The sequence below is a fragment of the Engystomops pustulosus genome, chromosome 4, assembly GCF_040894005.1.
Source record: "Engystomops pustulosus chromosome 4, aEngPut4.maternal, whole genome shotgun sequence".
In the NCBI taxonomy this organism is placed as follows: domain Eukaryota; kingdom Metazoa; phylum Chordata; class Amphibia; order Anura; family Leptodactylidae; genus Engystomops; species Engystomops pustulosus.
In genome coordinates, this window is record NC_092414.1 from 4,428,066 (window position 1) to 4,452,086 (window position 24,021).

Consider the following 24,021-nt stretch of genomic DNA (forward strand, 5'->3'; position numbering starts at 1 on the left):
ACCTTCCTCCCTCTGTCTCCGCTCCTCCTCCTCCTTCTGCAGTCGCACTTTCTCCGCTTTGCTGACTTTTCCTTTCTTCCGGGAAGCGGCTGACGTGGCTTTTGATGACTGAAATAGAAAACACTGGATTATAATATACGGGAAACGGATGGAGATAACACAGAAATCCTGTAACCAGAAAATAACCAGAAGGAGCAGAAGACGAGGCGGAGAATCCAGAGATGATGAAGCACGGAGCCCGATCCCGGGACGTCTGGATACAGGTCTGGAGTAGGGATCAGTCATGGGAGGTGGATCCCGGGGGATGATCTGACCATATACTGGGGTCGGGAAGGAATTTCTACCTAATCTGAGCCACTGGCATCGGCCTCGTAGGGGTTTTACCTCTTCTCGACCGACACTGGAGGATTTATAGGTGATACGTCTATAAACAACCTCATCTACAAGGAAACCGAGATACCAGAGGCAGGAAAGAACAGACTCCACTGCCCATAATACACTGTTATATAATATAAAACACAATAACAATACACAATGCACTGTAACATAATATAATACACTATAATATAATATAATACACAATAACAATACACAATGCACTGTAACATAATATAATACACTATAATATAATATAATACACTATAATATAACATAATACACTATAATATAACATAATACACTATAACATAATACACAATGCACTGTAACATAATATAATACACTATAATATAATATAATACACTATAATATAACATAATACACTATAACATAATACACAATGCACTGTAACATAATATAATACACTATAATATAATATAATACACTATAATATAACATAATACACTATAACATAATACACCATAATATAATATACTATAATATAATATAACACTGCAGTACATGGACACGATGCTGCTGAGCAGGGAGACCCCCAGACTGTGAGTGACCCCCATTATATCACTGCTCCTAGACCAACCCCCCTCACACCTGAGGGACCCCCTGCCCCAGGGTTATTACTGCTAATAGGACCCCTCCGTGTTCTGCTCTCACCATCTTCTCTCTCTCTCAATCTGGGTCGCGGCGTCCTTGTTGCCATAGAGACCGCGGGGCCTCCTGGGAGCAGGGCGCGCCTGGTGACGTCATAAGGAGGCGCCGCGGTGTTGCCGGAAGTTGTGTGGAGGTCAGTACCGGGGAGAGACACGGCGTGTACACCCCCGACCCCCGACTACACGTCACCCCCGTATCCACACACATATAGCGCCGCCTCCGGGGAGCGGGGCATGCCGGGAGATCAGCACACACAGGGTTAATATACGTGATGTGAAATATAAGGAATAAGGAGCAAGAGGACTATAGGTGGCCCCTGACCCGTGTACAGGGGGCGCCACTGAGCTGCAGAATAGTGAGTGCGGCTGGTATATACGAGTCACCCTGCAGAATAGTGAGTGCGGCTGGTATATACGTGTCACCCTGCAGAATAGTGAGTGCGGCTGGTATATACGAGTCACCCTGCAGAATAGTGAGTGCGGCTGGTATATACGAGTCACCCTGCAGAATAGTGAGTGCGGCTGGTATATACGAGTCACCCTGCAGAATAGTGAGTGCGGCTGGTATATACGTGTCACCCTGCAGAATAGTGAGTGTGGCTGGTATACACGAGTCACCCTGCAGAATAGTGAGAGCGGCTGGTATATACGTGTCACCCTGCAGAATAGTGAGTGTGGCTGGTATATACGAGTCACCCTGCAGAATAGTGAGTGCGGCTGGTATATACGAGTCACCCTGCAGAATAGTGAGTGTGGCTGGTATATACGAGTCACCCTGCAGAATAGTGAGTGCGGCTGGTATATACGAGTCACCCTGCAGAATAGTGAGTGCAGCTGGTATATAAGTGTCACCCTGCAGAATAGTGAGTGCGGCTGGTATATACGTGTCACCCTGCAGAATAGTGAGTGTGGCTGGTATATACGAGTCACTCTGCAGAATAGTGAGAGCGGCCGGTATATACGTGTCACCCTGCAGAATAGTGAGTGTGGCTGGTATATACGAGTCACCCTGCAGAATAGTGAGTGCGGCTGGTATATACGTGTCACCCTGCAGAATAGTGAGTGCGGCTGGTATATATGTGTCACCCTGCAGAATAGTGAGTGCGGCTGGTATATACGAGTCACCCTGCAGAATAGTGAGTGTGGCTGGTATATACGTGTCACCCTGCAGAATACTGAGTGCGGCTGGTATATACGTGTCACCCTGCAGAATAGTGAGTGCGGCTGGTATATACGAGTCACCCTGCAGAATAGTGAGTGCGGCTGGTATATACGAGTCACCCTGCAGAATAGTGAGTGTGGCTGGTATATACGAGTCCCCCTGCAGAATAGTGAGTGCCGCTGATATATACGAGTCACCCTGCAGAATAGTGAGTGCGGCTGGTATATACGAGTCACCCTGCAGAATACTGAGTGCGGCTGGTATATAACAGTCACCCTGCAGAATACTGAGTGCGGCTGGTATATAAGTGTCACCCTGCAGAATAGTGAGTGCGGCTGGTATATACGAGTCACCCTGCAGAATAGTGAGTGCGGCTGGTATATACGTGTCACCCTGCAGAATAGTGAGTGTGGCTTGTATATACGAGTCACCCTGCAGAATAGTGAGTGTGGCTGTTATATACGAGTCACTCTGCAGAATAGTGAGAGCGGCCGGTATATACGTGTCACCCTGCAGAATAGTGAGTGTGGCTGGTATATACGAGTCACCCTGCAGAATAGTGAGAGCGGCTGGTATATACGAGTCACTCTGCAGAATAGTGAGTGTGGCTGGTATATACGAGTCACCCTGCAGAATAGTGAGTGCGGCTGGTATATACGAGTCACTCTGCAGAATAGTGAGTGTGGCTGTTATATACGAGTCACTCTGCAGAATAGTGAGAGCGGCCGGTATATACGTGTCACCCTGCAGAATAGTGAGTGCGGCTGGTATATACGAGTCACCCTGCAGAATAGTGAGTGTGGCTGGTATATACGAGTCACCCTGCAGAATAGTGAGTGTGGCTGGTATATACGAGTCACCCTGCAGAATAGTGAGTGTGGCTGGTATATACGAGTCACCCTGCAGAATAGTGAGTGCCGCTGGTATATACGAGTCACCCTGCAGAATAGTGAGAGCGGCTGGTATATACGAGTCACCCTGAAGAATAGTGAGTGCGGCTGGTATATACGAGTCACCCTGCAGAATAGTGAGTGCGGCTGGTATATAAGTGTCACCCTGCAGAATAGTGAGTGCGGCTGGTATATACGAGTCACCCTGCAGAATAGTGAGTGCGGCTGGTATATACGAGTCACCCTGCAGAATAGTGAGTGCGGCTGGTATATACGAGTCACCCTGCAGAATAGTGAGTGTGGCTGGTGTATACGAGTCACCCTGCAGAATAGTGAGTGCGGCTGGTATATACGAGTCACCCTGCAGAATAGTGAGTGCGGCTGGTATATAAGTGTCACCCTGCAGAATAGTGAGTGCCGCTGGTATATAAGTGTCACCCTGCAGAATAGTGAGTGCCGCTGGTATATATGAGTCACCCTGCAGAATAGTGAGTGCTGCTGGTATATACGAGTCACCCTGAAGAATAGTGAGTGCGGCTGGTATATATGAGTCACCCTGCAGAATAGTGAGTGCAGCTGGTATATAAGTGTCACCCTGCAGAATAGTGAGTGCGGCTGGTATATACGAGTCACCCTGCAGAATAGTGAGTGCGGCTGGTATATACGAGTCACCCTGCAGAATAGTGAGTGCGGCTGGTATATACGAGTCACCCTGCAGAATAGTGAGTGCGGGTGGTATATACGAGTCACCCTGCAGAATAGTGAGTGCGGCTGGTATATACGAGTCACCCTGCAGAATAGTGAGTGCGGCTGGTATATACGAGTCACCCTGCAGAATAGTGAGTGCGGCTGGTATATACGAGTCACCCTGCAGAATAGTGAGTGCGGCTGGTATATACGAGTCACCCTGCAGAATAGTGAGTGCGGCTGGTATATACGAGTCACTCTGCAGAATAGTGAGTGCGGCTGGTATATACGAGTCACCCTGCAGAATAGTGAGTGCTGCTGGTATATATGAGTCACCCTGCAGAATAGTGAGTGCGGCTGGTATATACGAGTCACCCTGCAGAATAGTGAGTGCGGCTGGTATATACGAGTCACCCTGCAGAATAGTGAGTGCGGGTGGTATATACGAGTCACCCTGCAGAATAGTGAGTGCGGCTGGTATATACGAGTCACCCTGCAGAATAGTGAGTGCGGGTGGTATATACGAGTCACCCTGCAGAATAGTGAGTGCGGCTGGTATATACGTGTCACCCTGCAGAATAGTGAGTGCGGCTGGTATATATGTGTCACCCTGCAGAATAGTGAGTGCGGCTGGTATATACGAGTCACCCTGCAGAATAGTGAGTGCGGCTGGTGTATATGTGTCAGATGGCATCGCGCTTACGGTTCTGTGAGATACAGACGTGGACGTGCAGACAGTCACATAACAGACAGGAACTGCTCTTTATGCGGCTTGAATTTCCAACTGCTTCTCTGGTTCTGTAGCTCACAAAACCATAAGTGTCATGTGATCTGAAATATGAGATCTGCATCTTTAATATGATACATGCATGTTCCTGGGTGCTACAGAACAGAAGATAGGGGCTCCTAAGTGACGCTCACTCTAGAAAGGACGTCTAATACCCTCCTGAGGGGCAGGTAGTTTAGTGGGGTAAAACCTGATGACGAGTATTCCAGGTGACAGGTCCTACCCCCTGCCCCTCTTCTAGACATCTATCATCATCTTCTCACACTCCAGGCTACTCGCATGAGGGTAGTATAACAGGATTGTTTACGACCTGGACCAGGAGCACAACTAAGACTCGATGAGTTGGAACGCGCGGGTCAGTCCATGCATAGTAATAATAAACATTTCATGCCGCCCCCAGGGCGCCGCCTGAGTGTGTCAGGATGTTGTTGTCTCACACATATCGGGGGGTCAGTATAACAGGATTGTGTGCGACCTGGACCAGGAGCACAACTAAGACTCGATAAGTCGGACCGCACGGGTCAGTTCTTGTATAGTAATAATAAAGATTTCATGCTGCCCCTGGGACGCCGCCTGAGTGTGTCAGGACGTTGTCGTCTTACACATATCGGGAGGGCAGCATAACAGGATTGTGTACAACCTGGACTCGGAGCACAACTAAGACTCGATGAGTCGGGGCGCACGGGTCAGTCCATGCATAGTAATAATAAAGATTTCATGCCGCCCCTGGGACGCCGCCTGAGTGTGTCAGGACGTTGTCGTCTTACACATATCGGGAGGGCAGTATAACAGGATTGTGTACAACCTGGACTAGGTGTACAACTAAGACTCGATGAGTCGGAACGCACGGGTCAGTTCTTGTATAGTAATAATAAAGATTTCATGCCGCCCCTGGGACGCCGCCTGAGTGTGTCAGGACGTTGTCGTCTTACACATATCGGGAGGGCAGTATAACAGGATTGTGTACAACCTGGACTAGGTGCACAACTAAGACTCGATGAGTCGGAACGCACGGGTCAGTTCTTGTATAGTAATAATAAAGATTTCATGCCGCCCCTGGGACGCCGCCTGAGTGTGTCAGGACCTTGTCATCTTACACATATCGGGAGGGCAGTATAACAGGATTGTGTGCGACCTGGACCAGGTGCACAACTAAGACTCGATGAGTCGGACCGCACGGGTCAGTTCTTGTATAGTAATAATAAAGATTTCATGCTGCCCCTGGGACGCCGCCTGAGTGTGTCAGGACGTTGTCGTCTTACACATATCGGGAGGGCAGTATAACAGGATTGTGTACAACCTGGACTCGGAGCACAACTAAGACTCGATGAGTCGGGGCGCACGGGTCAGTCCATGCATAGTAATAATAAAGATTTCATGCCGCCCCTGGGACGCCGCCTGAGTGTGTCAGGACGTTGTCGTCTTACACATATCGGGAGGGCAGTATAACAGGATTGTGTACAACCTGGACTAGGATTACAACTAAGACTCGATGAGTCGGAACGCACGGGTCAGTTCTTGTATAGTAATAATAAAGATTTCATGCCGCCCCTGGGACGCCGCCTGAGTGTGTCAGGACGTTGTCGTCTTACACATATCGGGAGGGCAGTATAACAGGATTGTGTACAACCTGGACTAGGTGCACAACTAAGACTCGATGAGTCGGAACGCACGGGTCAGTTCTTGTATAGTAATAATAAAGATTTTTTTGCCGCTCCCGGGGCGCCGCCTGAGTGTGTCAGGACATTGTCGTCTTACACATATCGGGAGGGCAGTATAACAGGATTGTGTACAACCTGGACTAGGAGCACAACTAAGACTCGATGAGTCGGAACGCACGGGTCTTACACATATCAGTAATTATCTCATGTCACTTACCTCCCGCAGGGGGCGCTACACTGACCTCTCTCCTTCCCGCAGTGTCCTCCGTCATGTGGTGACCTCCGTCCTGCAGATGTGGAGATGGCGAATCCGTTGCGAGGAGAAGTCGTGCAGTTGTATAAGAATGTAAGATCCTACGACGTCCCGTAGATGGCGCAGCCGCTCCCCTGTCTTATGTCTGACCCTGATCCTCTCCTCTCCACAGCTTCTCTATCTGGGACGGGAGTATCCCAGGGGCGAAACCTTCTTCAGGGAGCGTCTGAGGAAAGCCTTCAGGAAGAACAAGGACGTGAGTGACCCGGAGAAGATCCGGGAGCTCCTCGCTCGGGGGGAGTTTGTTATTAAGGAGCTGGAGGCCTTGTACTTCCTGCGCAAGTATCGGGCCATGAAGCAGCGATATTACGAGGACGCCCCGGGGGCCTAGCGCCATCCGCATCCAGGACTCGACCTGCAGCGCCTTGTGATACACTGAAACAAAACTTCTACGAGGATCATCCAAGGTGAATGTGAATAATAAAGCTTCATCAGTGCATGGTGACACGGTCTCCTCTATCCCGTCCTGTAGAAGGATCTCTGCTTGCTGACACCGAATAGAATCATCATCCACAGGGTAACACTGGTCCTGACCTGATAGATCTCACAGCTGAGGGTTTGTTACAGTTGTATCCAATCACATCTAACGTCAATCATGTACGTTGTTCATTGCTTCCCCAACTCAAATTCAAAAGTCCAAACGGATGTGATGTGAATGTTTTTGGGGTGTTTAAGAAAATGGACAAGTAGGAGGAGTCACATCTTACCACCAGGAAGAACATTAAGATGCCACATTGATGACATCTACCCCACGTCACAGCCCATATTAAGTCTCACTCCATTGTGATCATCGCCATTATGCTAATCAGGTTACTTTATGTCAGGTGGGCGGGATGAAACTTTCAGGGACCGCCCACCTGACACTATAGAGCCTCGTTAGCATCCAAGTCGATGAGAACACAAATCTAACGCAGTGATAATAATGAGTCAAAGTATCGGCCGCGAGTCCAGGATCCTCGGCTCATACAAGGATTAGTCACAAGCATCTCAATTATGGCGGATCTGCCTGCAGAGAGGGATCAGCTCCTCCTGACAGTGTGCAGCAGTGACCAGCAGGGGGCGCTATGTCTTTACGTAATATACAAGACATAATAATAATAATTCCTCTATGTATATAGCGCACACAGATTCCGCAGCGCTGCACAAACACCTCTCACACACTGGAGATGAAATAATTCAGACATAATGTAATCTCCATTGCTGAACATGGGATGGATGTACAGGGTCTCCTGGTCACTAGATCAGGGGTTTACCCAATTACCAAAGTATCAGCATAAAACCTGATGATGATAGAGAACAGCAATGACCAGAGCCCAGAGAGATTATACTGACATCTCCTGCAGGTCCCAGCAGTCACCAGGGAGAGCACAGGACCTCCGCCCCGGCTGCAGGACCTCACTGGTCTCTTCCACTGGTGCTGGGATCTGCTGCGCTCTTCTTCCAGTCTCTTCCTCGGTTCTGTGACAGGGGACATTGTCCTGCATGAAAATTGCTGCTGATTGAGTGAAGAGGAAGGAGCAGCGAGTTGTAGGAGAAGGTTCTGGTACTTGTAGTCCCCCTGCCATGTATCTGGATGAGAGGTCCAGGTCCTGCTGCAGGAAACATTCCCCAATCCATGACACTTCCCCCACCGCCTGTCACTGACGGCTTTACACACTTTGGGTTCAGTCTTTCCCGTTTGTTCATGAACATAACGGGGCAGATTTACTTACTCTCTGCGGTGGATTCGGGTCCGGCCGAGATTCACTAAGGCAGTTCCTCCGACGTCCACCAGGTGTCGCTGCTGCGCTGAAGAGCATCGGAATGCACTGAAGTTCACCGTCCTATTGTGAGTGAAGGTAAGCGCGTGGCGAGCGACACTTTTTTTTTTTTTTTAAATGCGGCGGTTTTTCCGAATCCGTCTGGTTTTTGTTAGGCCACGCCTCCCGATTTCCATCACGTGCATGCCAGCGCCGATGTGCCACAATCCGATCGCGTGCGCCAAAATCCTGGGGCACAATTCTACAGCCTGAAAAAAGTGCAGCAAAAATAAAAACGGTGCAACCTCCCGAGCAGCACAGGGGGCGCTAGTATTCAGTAATCTGCCCCCCCCCCCCCCCCCCACCTGCACACTACACAGGTAACTGCACGAGTCTTATAAAGGTGGGTCTGTACGAGGAGACAGATCCTTCCCCTGGTCAGGGCCAAACTGGAGGCAATTCCAGCAGCAGTGATGAGACAATTCCTCATGGAGATTCTCAGCATTATTCTGTCCTCTCTTGTATTTGTCTATGCTGCGGAGGCCAGGACTATAAAGTAACTCCTCTCTAGGGTCACTGGATGCTGAAACCTGATTGGTGATGGTTTGGCCTGTGTGAATGACCCCCTAGATCGATGCAAGAGAGTGCACGGCTCCCGCTGGATGCCCCACCCCCTGCATAGCCGCCTCCCACCGATCACCAGACGGTATAAATAGTCACCAGAAGTCGTTTATTACGTTACAATAAATAGGAGCGTTACAGTTAAAATGACAAAATTAAAGTGAAGACATCCGACGGAAACAAACTCCTATAAAATCCTACGGAAAAACAGTGGTCATCGGAAAGGTCGTAGGTCTTCGTGTTGACGCGCGGCCACCATCAACGTATGAAACAACAACAAAAAAAATTATAATAAAAAGCACAAATGTACAAAATGTGCACGTTCTATACAAAAATAGTTCAATACATTCCAAGTAAACAGAGTCCGGGGGAGGGGAGATCGTGTCATCCCTTTAACATCCCGAGAGGCTTCACATTGGTCGGAGCTGGAAGATGCCATCAGAAGGACATCACCCCCTCCCCCACGAATCAGGAGAGAACTTTATTATAAATCAGTCCAGATTATTATGTGACACTTTGTTAATAACACAAATGATTCCCACCAATGGCCACCAAAATATTACCCCACCCCCTCCCCCGGGAGTCTGACTACGATGCATCCTGTTGTCAGTTACTGGTTAGCCATGATGCAGACCACCCCCTTTTCCAAGGCTCCTCCCACCAGATGCTGGTTTATAATCTTCTATTCGAGCTGATGAACTTGTGCTTATACATAGCAACCCACAGGAACAAGCCGCGCTGCAGTGTAAAGCAAGGTGGCAAGACAGGAAGGGGAGGAGTCAGACTACATCAGAGCCCAATAGACAGTGCAGCTGAGGTCACAGGAGCAAATATCAAGCAAAAAGCAGCAGGTTAAGCTCAGCCAGCAGGGGGCGATGGGTGGAGTTCCACATTAAGACTGGTCACAATCACAGCGAGGTAGATGCGGACTCCCGGCTACATCTCAGGAGTCGGACTATCTCTGACAGAACAAGCCGATCGCTCTGAAGCCACTACAAGGAAGGGGTGGGGTGGGAGGTGCCATATTGAAGCATTGAGCCCAAAATTTTATGGTTTTAGGGTGTAGCTCCCCATAAACTGATGGTAAAGACCCCTGCAGGTCACCTGAGATCATGCATGTTCAGTGCACGGCCCCCACCACATCACAGAGAAGAGAAGGGTTTCATAAACTGAGGGAGGGGACAACATAAGCTAAGACTATAGACACAGAGCATGGAAGACTTTATAGACAGGCAACCAAGAGGAACCAGGGATACACTACAAGACATAGCGCCAGGACCCCCCCCCCCCCAACCTGGTATATAGGACAAGTCATTTACTACTGCAACAGAATATACACCGCACCTTCACCCTGGCTCCTGAGCTATCCTCCAGAGCTGCACTCACTATTCTGCTGCTGGTGCAGTCACTGTGTACATACATGACATTACTTATCCTGTACTGATCCTGAGTTACATCCTGTATTATACTCCAGAGCTGCACTCACTATTCTGCTGCTGGTGCAGTCACTGTGTACATACATGACATTACTTATCCTGTACTGATCCTGAGTTACATCCTGTATTATACTCCAGAGCTGCACTCACTATTCTGCTGCTGGTGCAGTCACTGTGTACGTACATGACATTACTTATCCTGTACTGATCCTGAGTTACATCCTGTATTATACCCCAGAGCTGCACTCACTATTCTGCTGCTGGTGCAGTCACTGTACATACATGACATTACTTATCCTGTACTGATCCTGAGTTACATCCTGTATTATACCCCAGAGCTGCACTCACTATTCTGCTGCTGGTGCAGTCACTGTGTACATACATGACATTACTTATCCTGTACTGATCCTGAGTTACATCCTGTATTATACCCCAGAGCTGCACGCACTATTCTGCTGCTGGTGCAGTCACTGTACATACATGACATTACTTATCCTGTACTGATCCTGAGTTACATCCTGTATTATACCCCAGAGCTGCACTCACTATTCTGCTGCTGGGGCAGTCACTGTGTACATACATGACATTACTTATCCTGTACTGATCCTGAGTTACATCCTGTATTATACTCCAGAGCTGCACTCACTATTCTGCTGCTGGTGCAGTCACTGTGTACGTACATGACATTACTTATCCTGTACTGATCCTGAGTTACATCCTGTATTATATTCCAGAGCTGCACTCACTATTCTGCTGCTGGTGCAGTCACTGTACATACATGACATTACTTATCCTGTACTGATCCTGAGTTACATCCTGTATTATACCCCAGAGCTGCACTCACTATTCTGCTGCTGGTGCAGTCACTGTGTACATACATGACATTACTTATTCTGTACTGATCCTGAGTTACATCCTGTATTATACCCCAGAGCTGCACTCACTATTCTGCTGCTGGTGCAGTCACTGTGTACATACATGACATTACTTATCCTGTACTGATCCTGAGTTACATCCTGTATTATACCCCAGAGCTGCACTCACTATTCTGCTGCTGGTGCAGTCACTGTGTACATACGTGACATTACTTATCCTGTACTGATCCTGAATTACTGCAGAGCTGAACTCCTACAGCTTTATCGCAGACATTGCAATCATTCTTTTGCAGTAAAATGCAGAATAGTGAGTGCAGCTCTGGAGTATACTATAGGAGTTAAACCAAAAATAAATTTGGGGAGGGGGGAGCATTAGTCTGTAGAGGAGAACTCATAATTGGGGGACACCATAACCATGAATCATGCGGCTCCCATCATGGCTGTTAGCACCAATGTGTCACATTGTGGGTAGTAGAGTCACGCTGGTGGCAGCTGTAGTGGTAGCGTGCAGGAAATGAAGCAGCGCTGAGGTCCCGGGAGGGGTCATCCATCATGGCGTCTGTATGGAGTCCGGTGAGGGTGAAGCTGGAGGACGAGCGGACACCAGATGCTGCATGCACACAGACGCCTCCGCCGACACAACACTGGCACGACAGGCAGGGGGCGCAGTGCCGGAAGCGGGGCCAATAATTTAGTGTATAATGTACAGGTGGGGGATGGGCAGGGCTCCGGTCACAGGATTAGACACTTAGACTTGGACTTTTTCTTCTTCTTTTTGCCTTCCTTGCTCATCTTCTCTTTGTGCTTCCGGATTTCTCGTACTAACGTATAGAAAGCGTCGTCGACCCCCTGAGGAGGAGAGAGAAGGACTCGTTACACAAATATCCGCACCCCCCTTCACCCCGTCATCGATCACCCCCCGACTATAGACAGACATCCTCTGCATGAGTCTGGCCTGGACTACAACAACATGGCCGCCTTCTTACAACTCACCCATGGACGGCCGTGGCCTTGACCCCGGACCCTTTGACCCCAGGGATGACCCCCTCCCCCCACACAGATACACGAGCAGCCCTCCCCCTTCAGGGCGTCCACTTACCGGCTTCACATTACAAGGCATTTTTTTATTTTCACGCATCCGGGCGTCTTTTCTTCTTTGCTGATCTTTTTCAATCTGTATTGTCGGATCTCTCTCACCAATGTATAAAAAGCATCCTCCACTCTCTGCATTGCAAAACACAGCGCCTTTAAGACGTCCGACAGGGACAAATCTGCCGCCAGGGGGGGAGGGGCGGCAAAATAGAGTGAACCCCCCACGTCATCTACCCAAAGTATCGACCACTAACCCATTAGAATTGTCAGGTCGCTGGGAAAGTTGGGTGATAATGGCGGCTAGGCTGCACTAGGGGAGTCACCCAGCTTTCCTAGGTGCAGACACACAGGTCTGTGCTATAAGTAGTCACCCAGCTTTCCCCAGAGACAGACAAGCATCATCAGGACAAAGATTAGGGCTGATTTTTAGGGGTAAAGGAGCCAAATCATCTGCAGATTAGGACAGTAAATAGGAAGTTGTAGAACGTTCCGCCTTCAATATGGCGGCCTGACGTGTTGCGGTGATAATATCGTTCCATATCTTTCAGGAAGCAGAGTGTTTTATCAATGCAGAGAGAGGAAGCAGAAGAGGAGACCAACACCAAGAGCAGCGATCAGGGAGGGATTTACAGCATGCAATCACGGGGGAATCAACACCGATACCGGAGGCCACGCCCACACAGGGTCATGACCCGCCCTACTAGGCTGGAGACTCCGGTAACGAAGAGACCCCAGTGGCGATCGGATCAGGGAGTGATTTACAGCATGCAATCATAGAGATCGACGCCCATACCAGAGGCCACACCCACACAGGGGACGGGAGTCGTAACCGGTCCTCATTATAGGCTGGAGCCTTGGTTAACAAGGAGACTACTTAGTAATTTATGCACCAACGGGGAACCTTTATCCATTGGTAGGCACCCATCTGATTGGGGGACGGGTCACATGTAGCCACACCCTTATTTTCCATTAGATTGTCAGAAGGATCACGAGCGTCTCCCACCCCCAAATCTTTCTGTAGAATCACCATTACAATCGGGGAGACTGAACCCAAACACTTCTGCCACCAGGATGAACGACTGTAAACAAATGAGCTGGAGAGGCTCAGTTAACACGTATGGAGCCTGGAGCCCCTGAGGCTCATTTGCATATAGTCGTTCAGCCTGGCGGTAGATGCCCTATAAGGGGGAATCCACCTTCAAGGCTACAAAACCTCTTTATGAAGAGACAGTGCTACCTGGGAAAAATATGCAAATCAGCTATATAGGGAGTCATTGTGAGAGTCTCCATAAGCAACATGTGATTGTAGGAGGCAGTGGTAGGTTCCCCCCAGGTCAGAATAGGTTTAGTCCTGTTACATAATCACAGATAAGCTGGTGACGGGTCATAGACAAAACCCATAGTGCCTGTAACCTGCCCCGCCCTCAGCGCCATTACCCATAAACCAGATTGGGTTCAAAGAACGAAAAGGAAAGCAAAAAATCACAGACGTGACAAGAATCTGCCGTCCGACCCGCTGGGACATCTCAGGGGGGGTCCTCTGGGCAATAACCGGTAATGTAATCAAGTTTAATCAACTCTCCTGCAGCACCCCCGCAGGCTGATATAGGTACTACGCACCGAAATGAATGCAAAGTGTAATGGGTCCTCCAGAGCACCAGAGGATTGTGCTACACATGGGGGACCCGCTGGACTATTAACCACAACACTGCGGCGGCTTCCTAGGAGACTTTCAGGTTGTCGCCATTTTCAACATCTCTGCTAGAGGTCAGTGAATCATCCAGCATCATGAACACATTACATATATCCAATGCAGGTAAAATGTATCCATTCACTGACAGCAAGCAGAGTGAAACTGGAGAAGCATAAGGTGCCCCCCTAATGGGGTCCTGTTAATTAGCAGTGGCTGGACTGCACAGATCAGGAGGAGTAGGTTGGATAGAGGTGTCACTCATCTTACTCTAGGGCGCCCCCGCCTGCTTCCTTACCTGTCTGGTTTTTGCAGAGGTCTCGATGAAGGGAATGCCGTAGCTCCGCGCGAGGTCCTGAGCTTGTTTGGTGTCTACTGTTCTAGATGGTAAGTCACATTTATTTCCGACTAAGACCATGGGGACGTCCTCAGAGTCCTTCACCCTCTTTATTTGCTCTCTGTAGGGAGAGAAAAGGTAAGTCAAGAACCACACGCTGATCCAAAGTACTGTGCAACCGTGACCCCGGGGAGAGGAGGGGATAGAGGGCTGTGCAACCGTGACCCCGGGGAGAGGAGGGGATAGAGGGCTGTGCTGCCGTGACCCCAGGGAGAGGAGGGGATAGAGAGGGCTGTGCAGCCGTGACCCCAGGGAGAGGAGGGGATAGAGAGGGCTGTGCAGCCGTGACCCCAGAGAGAGGAGGGGATAGAGAGGGCTGTGCAGCCGTGACCCCAGAGAGAGGGGGGGGGGGGGATAGAGAGGGCTGTGCAGCCGTGACCCCAGAGAGAGGGGGGGGGGGGGGATAGAGAGGGCTGTGCAGCCGTGACCCCAGAGAGAGGGGGGGGATAGAGAGGGCTGTGCAGCCGTGACCCCAGAGAGAGGGGGGGGATAGAGAGGGCTGTGCAGCCGTGACCCCGGGGAGAGGAGGGGATAGAGAGGGCTGTGCAGCCGTGACCCCAGAGAGGGGGGGGGGGGATAGAGAGGGCTGTGCAGCCGTGACCCCAGGGAAAGGGGGGATAGAGAGGGCTGTGCAGCCGTGACCCCAGAGAGAGGGGGGGGATAGAGAGGGCTGTGCAGCCGTGACCCTGGGAATTAGGGGGGGGGGGGGGGGGATAGAGAGGGCTGTGCAGCCGTGACCCCAGAGAATTAAGGGGGGGGGGGGGGGGAGATAGAGAGGGCTGTGCAGCCGTGACCCCAGGGAAAGGGGGGATAGAGAGGGCTGTGCAGCCGTGACCCCAGAGAGAGGGGGGGGATAGCGAGGGCTGTGCAGCCGTGACCCTGGGAATTAGGGGGGGGGGGGGGGATAGAGAGGGCTGTGCAGCCGTGACCCCAGAGAATTAAGGGGGGGGGGGGAGATAGAGAGGGCTGTGCAGCCGTGACCCCAGGGAAAGGGGGGATAGAGAGGGCTGTGCAGCCGTGACCCCAGAGAGAGGGGGGGGATAGAGAGGGCTGTGCAGCCGTGACCCTGGGAATTAGGGGGGGGGGGGGGGATAGAGAGGGCTGTGCAGCCGTGACCCCAGAGAATTAAGGGGGGGGGGGGGAGATAGAGAGGGCTGTGCAGCCGTGACCCCAGGGAAAGGGGGGATAGAGAGGGCTGTGCAGCCGTGACCCCAGGGAAAGGGGGGATAGAGAGGGCTGTGCAGCCGTGACTCCAGGAATTAGGGGGGGGGGGGGATAGAGAGGGCTGTGCAGCCGTGACCCCAGAGAGAGGGGGGGGATAGAGAGGGCTGTGCAGCCGTGACCCCAGGGATAGGGGGGGGATAGAGAGGGCTGTGCAGCCGTGACCCCAGGGATAGGGGGGGGATAGAGAGGGCTGTGCAGCCGTGACCCCAGGGATAGGGGGGGGATAGAGAGGGCTGTGCAGCCGTGACCCCAGGGATAGGTGGGGGATAGAGAGGGCTGTGCAGCCGTGACCCCAGGGATAGGTGGGGGATAGAGAGGGCTGTGCAGCCGTGACCCCTAGGGAGGGGGGGGGGGGGGATAGAGAGGGCTGTGCAGCCGTGACCCTAGGGAGGGGGGGGGGGGAGATAGAGAGGACTGTGCAGCCGTGACCCTAGGGAGAGGGGGGGGGGGATAGAGAGGGCTGTGCAGCCGTGACCCTAGGGAGGGGGGGGGGGGATAGAGAGGGCTGTGCAGCCGTGACCCTAGGGAGAGGGGGGGGGGATAGAGAGGGCTGTGCAGCCGTGACCCTAGGGAGAGGGGGGATAGAGAGGGCTGTGCAGCCGTGACCCCAGGAATTAGGGGGGGGGGGGATAGAGAGGGCTGTGCAGCCGTGACCCCAGAGAATTAAGGGGGGGGGGGGGGAGATAGAGAGGGCTGTGCAGCCGTGACCCCAGGGAAAGGGGGGATAGAGAGGGCTGTGCAGCCGTGACCCCAGAGAGAGGGGGGGGATAGAGAGGGCTGTGCAGCCGTGACCCCAGGGATAGGGGGATAGAGAGGGCTGTGCAGCCGTGACCCCAGGGATAGGTGGGGGATAGAGAGGGCTGTGCAGCCGTGACCCCTAGGGAGGGGGGGGGGGGGAGGGGATAGAGAGGGCTGTGCAGCCGTGACCCTAGGGAGAGGGGGGGGGGGGGAGATAGAGAGGACTGTGCAGCCGTGACCCTAGGGAGAGGGGGGGGGGGATAGAGAGGGCTGTGCAGCCGTGACCCTAGGGAGAGGGGGGGGATAGAGAGGGCTGTGCAGCCGTGACCCTAGGGAGAGGGGGGGGGGGGGATAGAGAGGGCTGTGCAGCCGTGACCCTAGGGAGAGGGGGGATAGAGAGGGCTGTGCAGCCGTGACCCTAGGGAGAGGGGGGATAGATATATATCTAGCCTTATAGTTCTTTTGAGCCACTATTCTTAGTGTGGAAACAAACATGGGGGGGGGATGCCATTTACCTATAATGGTGAATATCTTCAAACGACTTAGTGTTATTAATGGCAAACACACAAAGGAAGCCCTCCCCCGTCCTCATGTACTGGTCTCTCATTGCACTGTACTCCTCTTGTCCTGCAGTGTCCAGTATATCCAGGAGACATGTCTCCCCATCAATCACTACCTGCTTCCGGTAGGAGTCCTGCAGGGAGAACACAAGGTGCAGGTTAAGGGAGAGAAACCACCACCCAACAAAGCAGAATAGTGAGTGCAGCTCTGGAGCACATCCTACATCAGGCGGAGCCGCTCACCTCTATAGTGGGATCATACTCATCAACAAAATGGTTCTGTATGAGCTGTATCGTCAGGGCGCTCTTCCCCACGCCTCCAGCGCCCACCACCACCAGCTTATATTCTGTCATTTTTAAGTGATGTAATCTGAAAAACAAGTAAAAAGTAACATTTTTATTAGAACTGTTCCAACTCGGGACTAGAAAACAGGAAGCAGTGATCTATTAATACACGTCTGGCCAGTGATGTGGTCCCCGAGGACTGACACCTGCATTCACTAGCAGCAGCCGCCCACCCAATACAGACAGAGGTGGAACCGTGGAGTCACCGCCGGCTACAATTATATCCTATAAATACAAGCAGTAAATAGACAGTGCAGCCGTCATCAGGGGCGGCCGTGTACACAACGGTGAGGGGACCGGTGGGGTGCTATAGGGATGGTCTGTGCAGCCCATCATCAAGGGCGGCCGAGTACACAACGGTGAGGGTGAGGGGACGGGTGGGGTGCTATAGGGATGGTCTGTGCAGCCCATCATCAAGGGCGGCCGAGTACACAACGGTGAGGGTGAGGGGACGGGTGGGGTGCTATAGGGATGGTCTGTGCAGCCCATCATCAAGGGCGGCCGAGTACACAACGGTGAGGGTGAGGGGACGGGTGGGGTGCTATAGGGATGGTCTGTGCAGCCCATCATCAAGGGCGGCCGAGTACACAACGGTGAGGGTGAGGGGACGGGTGGGGTGCTATAGGGATGGTCTGTGCAGCCCATCATCAGGGGTGGCAGTGTACACACCGGTGAGGGGACGGGTGGGGTGCTATAGGGATGTCTGTGCAGCCCATCATCAGGGGTGGCAGTGTACACACCGGTGAGGGGACGGGAGGGGTGCTATAGGGATGGTCTGTGCAGCCGATCACGAGGGGCGGCCGTGTACACAACGGAGAGGGTGAGGGGACGGGTGAGGTGCTATAGGGATGTCTGTGCAGCCCATCATCAGGGGTGGCAGTGTACACAACGGAGAGGGTGAGGGGACGGGTGGGGTGCTATAGGGATGGTCTGTGCAGCCCATCATCAGGGGTGGCAGTGTACACAACGGTGAGGGTGAGGGGACGGGTGGGGTGCTATAGGGATGGTCTGTGCAGCCCATCATCAGGGGTGGCAGTGTACACACCGGTGAGGGGACGGGTGGGGTGCTATAGGGATGTCTGTGCAGCCCATCATCAGGGGTGGCAGTGTACACACCGGTGAGGGGACGGGAGGGGTGCTATAGGGATGGTCTGTGCAGCCGATCACGAGGGGCGGCCGTGTACACAACGGAGAGGGTGAGGGGACGGGTGAGGTGCTATAGGGATGTCTGTGCAGCCCATCATCAGGGGTGGCAGTGTACACAACGGAGAGGGTGAGGGGACGGGTGGGGTGCTATAGGGATGGTCTGTGCAGCCCATCATCAGGGGTGGCAGTGTACACAACGGAGAGGGTGAGGGGACGGGTGGGGTGCTATAGGGATGGTCTGTGCAGCCCATCATCAGGGGTGGCAGTGTACACAACGGAGAGGGTGAGGGGACAGGTGAGGTGCTATAGGGATGGTCTGTGCAACCGATCATCAGGGGCGGCCGTGTACACAACGGTGAGGGGGACGGGTGGGGTGCTATAGGGATGGTCTGTGCAGCCCATCATCAGGGGTGGCAGTGTACACAACGGAGAGGGTGAGGGGACGGGTGAGGTGCTATAGGGATGGTCTGTGCAGTTCATCAGGGGTGGCAGTGTACACAACGGAGAGGGTGAGGTGCTGTAGGGATGGTTGGTGCAGCCGTGTACACAATGGATGGGATGAGGGGGACAGATGGGGTGCTATAGGGAAGGTCCATGCAGGCAATCTTCAGGATCATGCTGTAGGGATAGTCCATGCAGCTGATCATCAGGGGCAGCCGTGTACACAAAGGAGAGGGGTGAGCCTGCCATCAGGGGTGGCCATGTGTCCACTGGAGGGGACAGGTAGGGTGCTATTGGAATGGATCGTGTAGCAGGTTATTGAGGCGGCCATGTATACACTGGAGCGAATGAGGAGATGGGTGGGATTCTGTAGGGATGGTCCGTGCAGTCTGTGTATACCAGAGGGGAGTGCACAGGGACGATCCATGAAGCCTTTCACCAGGGGTGACCGTGTACACATGCACCTCCTTTCCCGCACAAGGTATAATTCAGCTGTGACTGGAGTGTTCCTTTGCTCTCCGCCAGCACATTATCTATGGATTTCCTTCACCTCCACGCTGGGCCCCCAGCTAATCTACCAGGTAAACTGCAGATAAAAAACCACACACACAAGAAAGCGAGCAGCGTGTTGGGGCAGGCGAGTGCAGTGGGTCAAGGTCAGGACTGAAGTCAATCATCCAAGATGGTGAAGACAAGCGATAACCCTTGTTGTAGATTAACTCAAGCACCTGAGGCTTCTTATTCCACCTGGAGCCGGTCCGTGTAGAGGATTCCAAAGTCTCTGAGGCGACACGTGATCCGAGTGCACACAGCAGGAGACAAGGGTGACAACGCTCCGGGACATGGGAGGGGGGAGAACAACACGAGAGAGAGGACAAGAAAGTCACTGCATCCAGGAAAGGTAGAATTACACATCTCTCCAATCTGGCTGCAGAGAGCACAGAGCACAGCAGTGTGAGGTCTGATTACACATCTCTCCAGGGACAATACATAACACTGGCTGCAGAGAGCACAGCAGTGTGAGGTCTGATTACACATCTCTCCAGGGACAATACATAACACTGGCTGCAGAGAGCACAGAGCACAGCAGTGTGAGGTCCGATTACACATCTCTCCAGGGACAATACATAACACCGGCTGCAGAGAGCACAGAGCACAGCAGTGTGAGGTCTGATTACACATCTCTCCAGGGACAGCACATAACACTGGCTGCAGAGAGCACAGAGCACAGCAGTGTGAGGTCTGATTACACATCTCTCCAGGGACAGCACATAACACTGGCTGCAGAGAGCACAGAGCACAGCAGTGAGAGGACAATCCTCGAGTTCTACAACCAAGAAATATAACTCCAGTCTCTTGTGACTTCAGTGTCCAATCATTGGCCTCAGCTTAGAGGTCACATGTGCAAGAATAGAGACGCATCAGCAGTGATGTCACCGGTCTTGTTCAGGGTCATGAGATCTTCACCACTGCCGGGCCAGCAAGGACCAAATGCAACCATGTTCTAGAACTGGAATCCCCTCTTGAAAGTCAGAACAGTTCACCCAGAAAATTCCTTAAACATGAACGATTCTTTTCTGGGGGTTTCTGGGGGTCTACACCAACCCTCTACGGCGCAGATCCAACATGGACGAAACAACGTCTCTTCCGCAGGATGACTGTAATAGAGGATTTGTGTGACGCCGTCTGCTGACATTTACTCTCCAGGTGGTAAACACAAGATGACGTAGACAATGACTGCTACCGGAGAAGACACCTGTGACTCCAGGTAACACAAGGAAGAGTGCCAGGCAGGTGCAGGGCGGGCGTGGTAACCTGTCGAGCCGGCTCCAGCAGACGTTATACACTGTAAAGTATGTGGTTTATGTAGAATGGCAACACATACCACGACCGGGAACCTGCAGCACGGGGGACCTGCACAGAGGAGTAAAATATATATCCTCAGTGGGCACCAGAAGCAGGTCCATGGCGGGAAGGTCCCTAAACCTTGCCCAACCCCAACATGGTAGGTCAACTATGTAGCCACCAAGTGCAGTCAGTGGCCGATGAAGACATAGCACATCTTCCTTATGACTCCTCGGCTTATCTCATATTCCTAGTAATCCCTGGCCATTCAGGTTGGAGGGTTACGATGAAGTCCATGGAAAGATCACGGCAATGAGAATCCCCAGCATATAACAAACACTCTACATGCAGCCCTCCGACCCCAATTCACCACATCCTTACTAGACACAGACATTTATGGTGTATTCCCTGCCATACACCCTCTATCTCCTCCCACTACCCGATTCAGAACTTTCTATATCCCCGGAGTCCGAATTCCTCAGGACGTTGGACTTCAGAAGGTTTTATGATCACGGCCTTCCGAAGATCTCCCAAAGAACTGACAGGAGAATCAGCCTCCCTGGGACGTTCAGCTTTGAGCAATCGGAGCAAGAGCCTCCATGTCCTAAAACAAATTCCTACACATCCAGCGTTTATCATAGGAAATCACAATAAAAGATTCTTCACAAGACAACTCATATCGTCTCACTCTGATCCAGTACAGGGACAGATCCGAAGGCTCAGGCCTCGTTCCCACTTATCAGATGTGATCTGGGAATATGACGACAATCTGCATACCAAGGATAGCAATGGACTTTCTGCTCCCCTACTGACACAAGGACATTTAACAAATGGGCCAAAGAACAGAGTGACCAAACAGACGTGTGGAGTAGCTCATAGGCACAGGCAAGCCCCCGGAGGTGGCCGCGCTGGGACTTAGACAACCTTGGGTAGTAGAAACCCGACAGCGCCTCCAAGGCTGAGCATAGGTCACCAGGTGTGCGGACCAAGCAGGTCACATTTTGTTTTCCGGGTGGAGGATGGATCCGTCTCATTCCCTACTGAACTTCAGCACTAGAAACCTAAAGATAAAAGATTGGTTTTGGATAAGGTCAGATTTCTCATTTTGAAGGCGGCTCGTCAAGTCAGGTCTACGTAAATCCAACCAAAATACAGGAGCATAGGGTTGTAGCTTTGGCGACTCATGTTACGTCACAATATTTGGAGACCTAGGCCAACACTTTACAAGCCTCAGTTATTGAAATCAACGCAAGTCTCTGTCATCCAACGGAAAACACCACATGCCCGCAACATCTTACGGAAAACACCGAAAGCCTGAGCCATCTTTATAAGGGCTCCACCAGATTTATAGCCTTTACAAGAAGAATACTTGATAAAAATCCACGATTATGGATACGTCCCCCAATAACAGGAATGCATGCAGCAGCAAGACTGTACCCAGGTGACAGGGTGTGAGGTCAGGTGATTATATCACAGAAATCAGCGATTGCCTCATCCAGGTCACATGATTATACGAGGTCACAGAGTGTGTGGTGACCAAATCCCATGACCATGCAGACATCACCCATGGTAAAGTGCCACACCACAAGATATGATACAACATTAATAGGATTAAACCCATCATACACAGGGATCATCCCGATTGCCTCCAGATCATGTGACCTGGACCCCATTTATCAAGTGACCCCCAAAATACAGCATGAGCTCAAAAAAAATAGAGCAGCCAACTCAAAAACAGGAGAAACCTCCACCAATAATAGGCAGCACAGGGATCACTGCATTAACCAATCAGCCTGCAGATAAAGCAACCCCCAGCAATGATACTATAAAGGCCAGGCTATCTGGTGCAGTACAAGGGCCTCTAGCTACTTCAATATTGGCCCCCAGCCCCTCAGGTTCCCCACACCTCTCCTTCCATCTGCTGCAGCACAGAGACATCAGACCAAAGCACCTCCTGTATGTGCTATAGTACAAGGGTGTTGCAGTACTGGAGCCCCCAGCCCAGAGCTCTCTTCCCTCCATCTATGTGCTGCAGTAGAGGGGCCCCCAGCCCAGAGCTCTCTTCCCTCCATCTATGTGCTGCAGTAGAGGGGCCCCCAGCCCAGAGCTCTCTTCCCTCCATCTATGTGCTGCAGTACAGGAGCCCCCAGCCCAGAGCTCTCTTTCCCCCATCTAAGTGCTGCAGTAAAGGGGCCCCCAGCCCAGAGCTCTCTTCCCTCCATCTATGTGCTGCAGTACAGGGGCCCCCAGACCAGAGCTCTCCCTCATCTATGTGCTGCAGCAGAGGGGCCCCCAGACCAGAGCTCTCCCCATCTATGTGCTGCAGTACAGGGGCCCCCAGACCAGAGCTCTCCCCCATCTATGTGCTGCAGCAGAGGGGCCCCCAGACCAGAGCTCTCCCCATCTATGTGCTGCAGTACAGGGGCCCCCAGACCAGAGCTCTCCCCATGTATGTGCTGCAGTACAGGGGCCCCCAGACCAGAGCTCTCCCCCATCTATGTGCTGCAGTAGAGGGGCCCCCAGACCAGAGCTCTCCCCATCTATGTGCTGCAGTACAGGGGCCCCCAGACCAGAGCTCTCCCCATGTATGTGCTGCAGTACAGGGGCCCCCAGACCAGAGCTCTCCCCCATCTATGTGCTGCAGCAGAGGGGCCCCCAGACCAGAGCTCTCCCCATCTATGTGCTGCAGTAGAGGGGCCCCCAGCCCAGAGCTCTCCCCCATCTATGTGCTGCAGTACAGGGGCCCCATGCCACCCCCTCACTGTGCACTCACCGGCTACACGTCCATACTCGCCGGGCCGGAGCATAGACGAGCGGACAAGTCCGGGTCCTCTCACCAGGCCGCGCAGTCGGAGACTCCCAGGGGCTCTTTAAATACGATCTATAAATACTACAGCGGCTCTGCGTGACGTCACCGCCAGATACCGGCAGCCATTGGTCGGGAGGATGGGACTCCACGGACATAACCACGCCCCGCAAGCAGTAAGCCACGCCTTCCATTCCACCCGGTCCTGACGGGATTTGTGTCATGGAGCGCGCGGGAGCGGGAGCGCGCATAGCAAGAAGCGGTAGCGCGCACAACAGGGCGCAGGAAGAGAAGATAGTCAGTGTATTATGTAATGTGAGGGGAGAGCAATGGAGCGGATCACCGAGTGACTTACCTCAGAGTATGACTAGTATTATAGAGATTTACCTCAGTGTATACTCTATATAACTAGTATTATAGTGATTTACCTTAGTGTATACTCTATATAACTAGTATTATAGTGATGTACCTCAGAGTATACTCTATATAACTAGTATTATAGTGATTTACCTCAGAGTAT

At 52.1% G+C, this 24,021-nt stretch overlaps 3 protein-coding genes across 7 annotated transcripts in view; 1 reads left to right on the top strand and 2 right to left on the bottom strand.

The window, feature by feature from the left end:
• DNAI7 (dynein axonemal intermediate chain 7) overlaps positions 1 to 1,256 on the bottom strand; it is a 29,967-nt gene extending 28,711 nt beyond the window's left edge. The window contains exons 1-2 of the mRNA XM_072144811.1: positions 1,051 to 1,256; positions 3 to 108 (exon numbers count right to left, since the gene is read on the bottom strand). Of these exons, the coding sequence (XP_072000912.1) occupies positions 3 to 108; positions 1,051 to 1,053 (109 nt within the window). The 5' untranslated portion in view covers positions 1,054 to 1,256. The remainder of the gene's footprint in view (positions 1 to 2; positions 109 to 1,050) is intronic.
• ETFRF1 (electron transfer flavoprotein regulatory factor 1) lies at positions 81 to 6,991 on the top strand. 4 transcript variants are annotated; one of them, XM_072144816.1, is made up of 4 exons: positions 1,131 to 1,180; positions 4,843 to 4,927; positions 6,460 to 6,579; positions 6,659 to 6,991. In XM_072144816.1, the coding sequence occupies exons 3-4, from the start codon at positions 6,535 to 6,537 to the stop codon at positions 6,875 to 6,877; spliced, it is 264 nt and encodes an 87-aa protein (XP_072000917.1). In that variant the 5' UTR covers positions 1,131 to 1,180; positions 4,843 to 4,927; positions 6,460 to 6,534; the 3' UTR covers positions 6,878 to 6,991. The 4 variants fall into 4 exon arrangements, with proteins under 4 accessions (XP_072000915.1, XP_072000916.1, XP_072000918.1 ...); XM_072144814.1 differs by lacking the exons at positions 1,131 to 1,180; positions 4,843 to 4,927 and adding an exon at positions 81 to 263 and having other exon boundaries at positions 6,493 to 6,579; XM_072144815.1 differs by lacking the exon at positions 4,843 to 4,927 and having other exon boundaries at positions 1,072 to 1,180.
• Positions 6,992 to 8,996: 2,005 nt separating this feature from the next.
• KRAS (KRAS proto-oncogene, GTPase) lies at positions 8,997 to 23,619 on the bottom strand. 2 transcript variants are annotated; one of them, XM_072144819.1, is made up of 6 exons: positions 23,469 to 23,619; positions 17,162 to 17,288; positions 16,874 to 17,052; positions 14,298 to 14,457; positions 12,317 to 12,441; positions 8,997 to 12,066 (listed from the first exon to the last, which is right to left on the bottom strand). In XM_072144819.1, the coding sequence occupies exons 2-5, from the start codon at positions 17,270 to 17,272 to the stop codon at positions 12,322 to 12,324; spliced, it is 570 nt and encodes a 189-aa protein (XP_072000920.1). In that variant the 5' UTR covers positions 17,273 to 17,288; positions 23,469 to 23,619; the 3' UTR covers positions 8,997 to 12,066; positions 12,317 to 12,321. The 2 variants fall into 2 exon arrangements, with proteins under 2 accessions (XP_072000920.1, XP_072000921.1); XM_072144820.1 differs by lacking the exon at positions 12,317 to 12,441 and having other exon boundaries at positions 23,469 to 23,618.
• Positions 23,620 to 24,021: the final 402 nt, after the last annotated feature.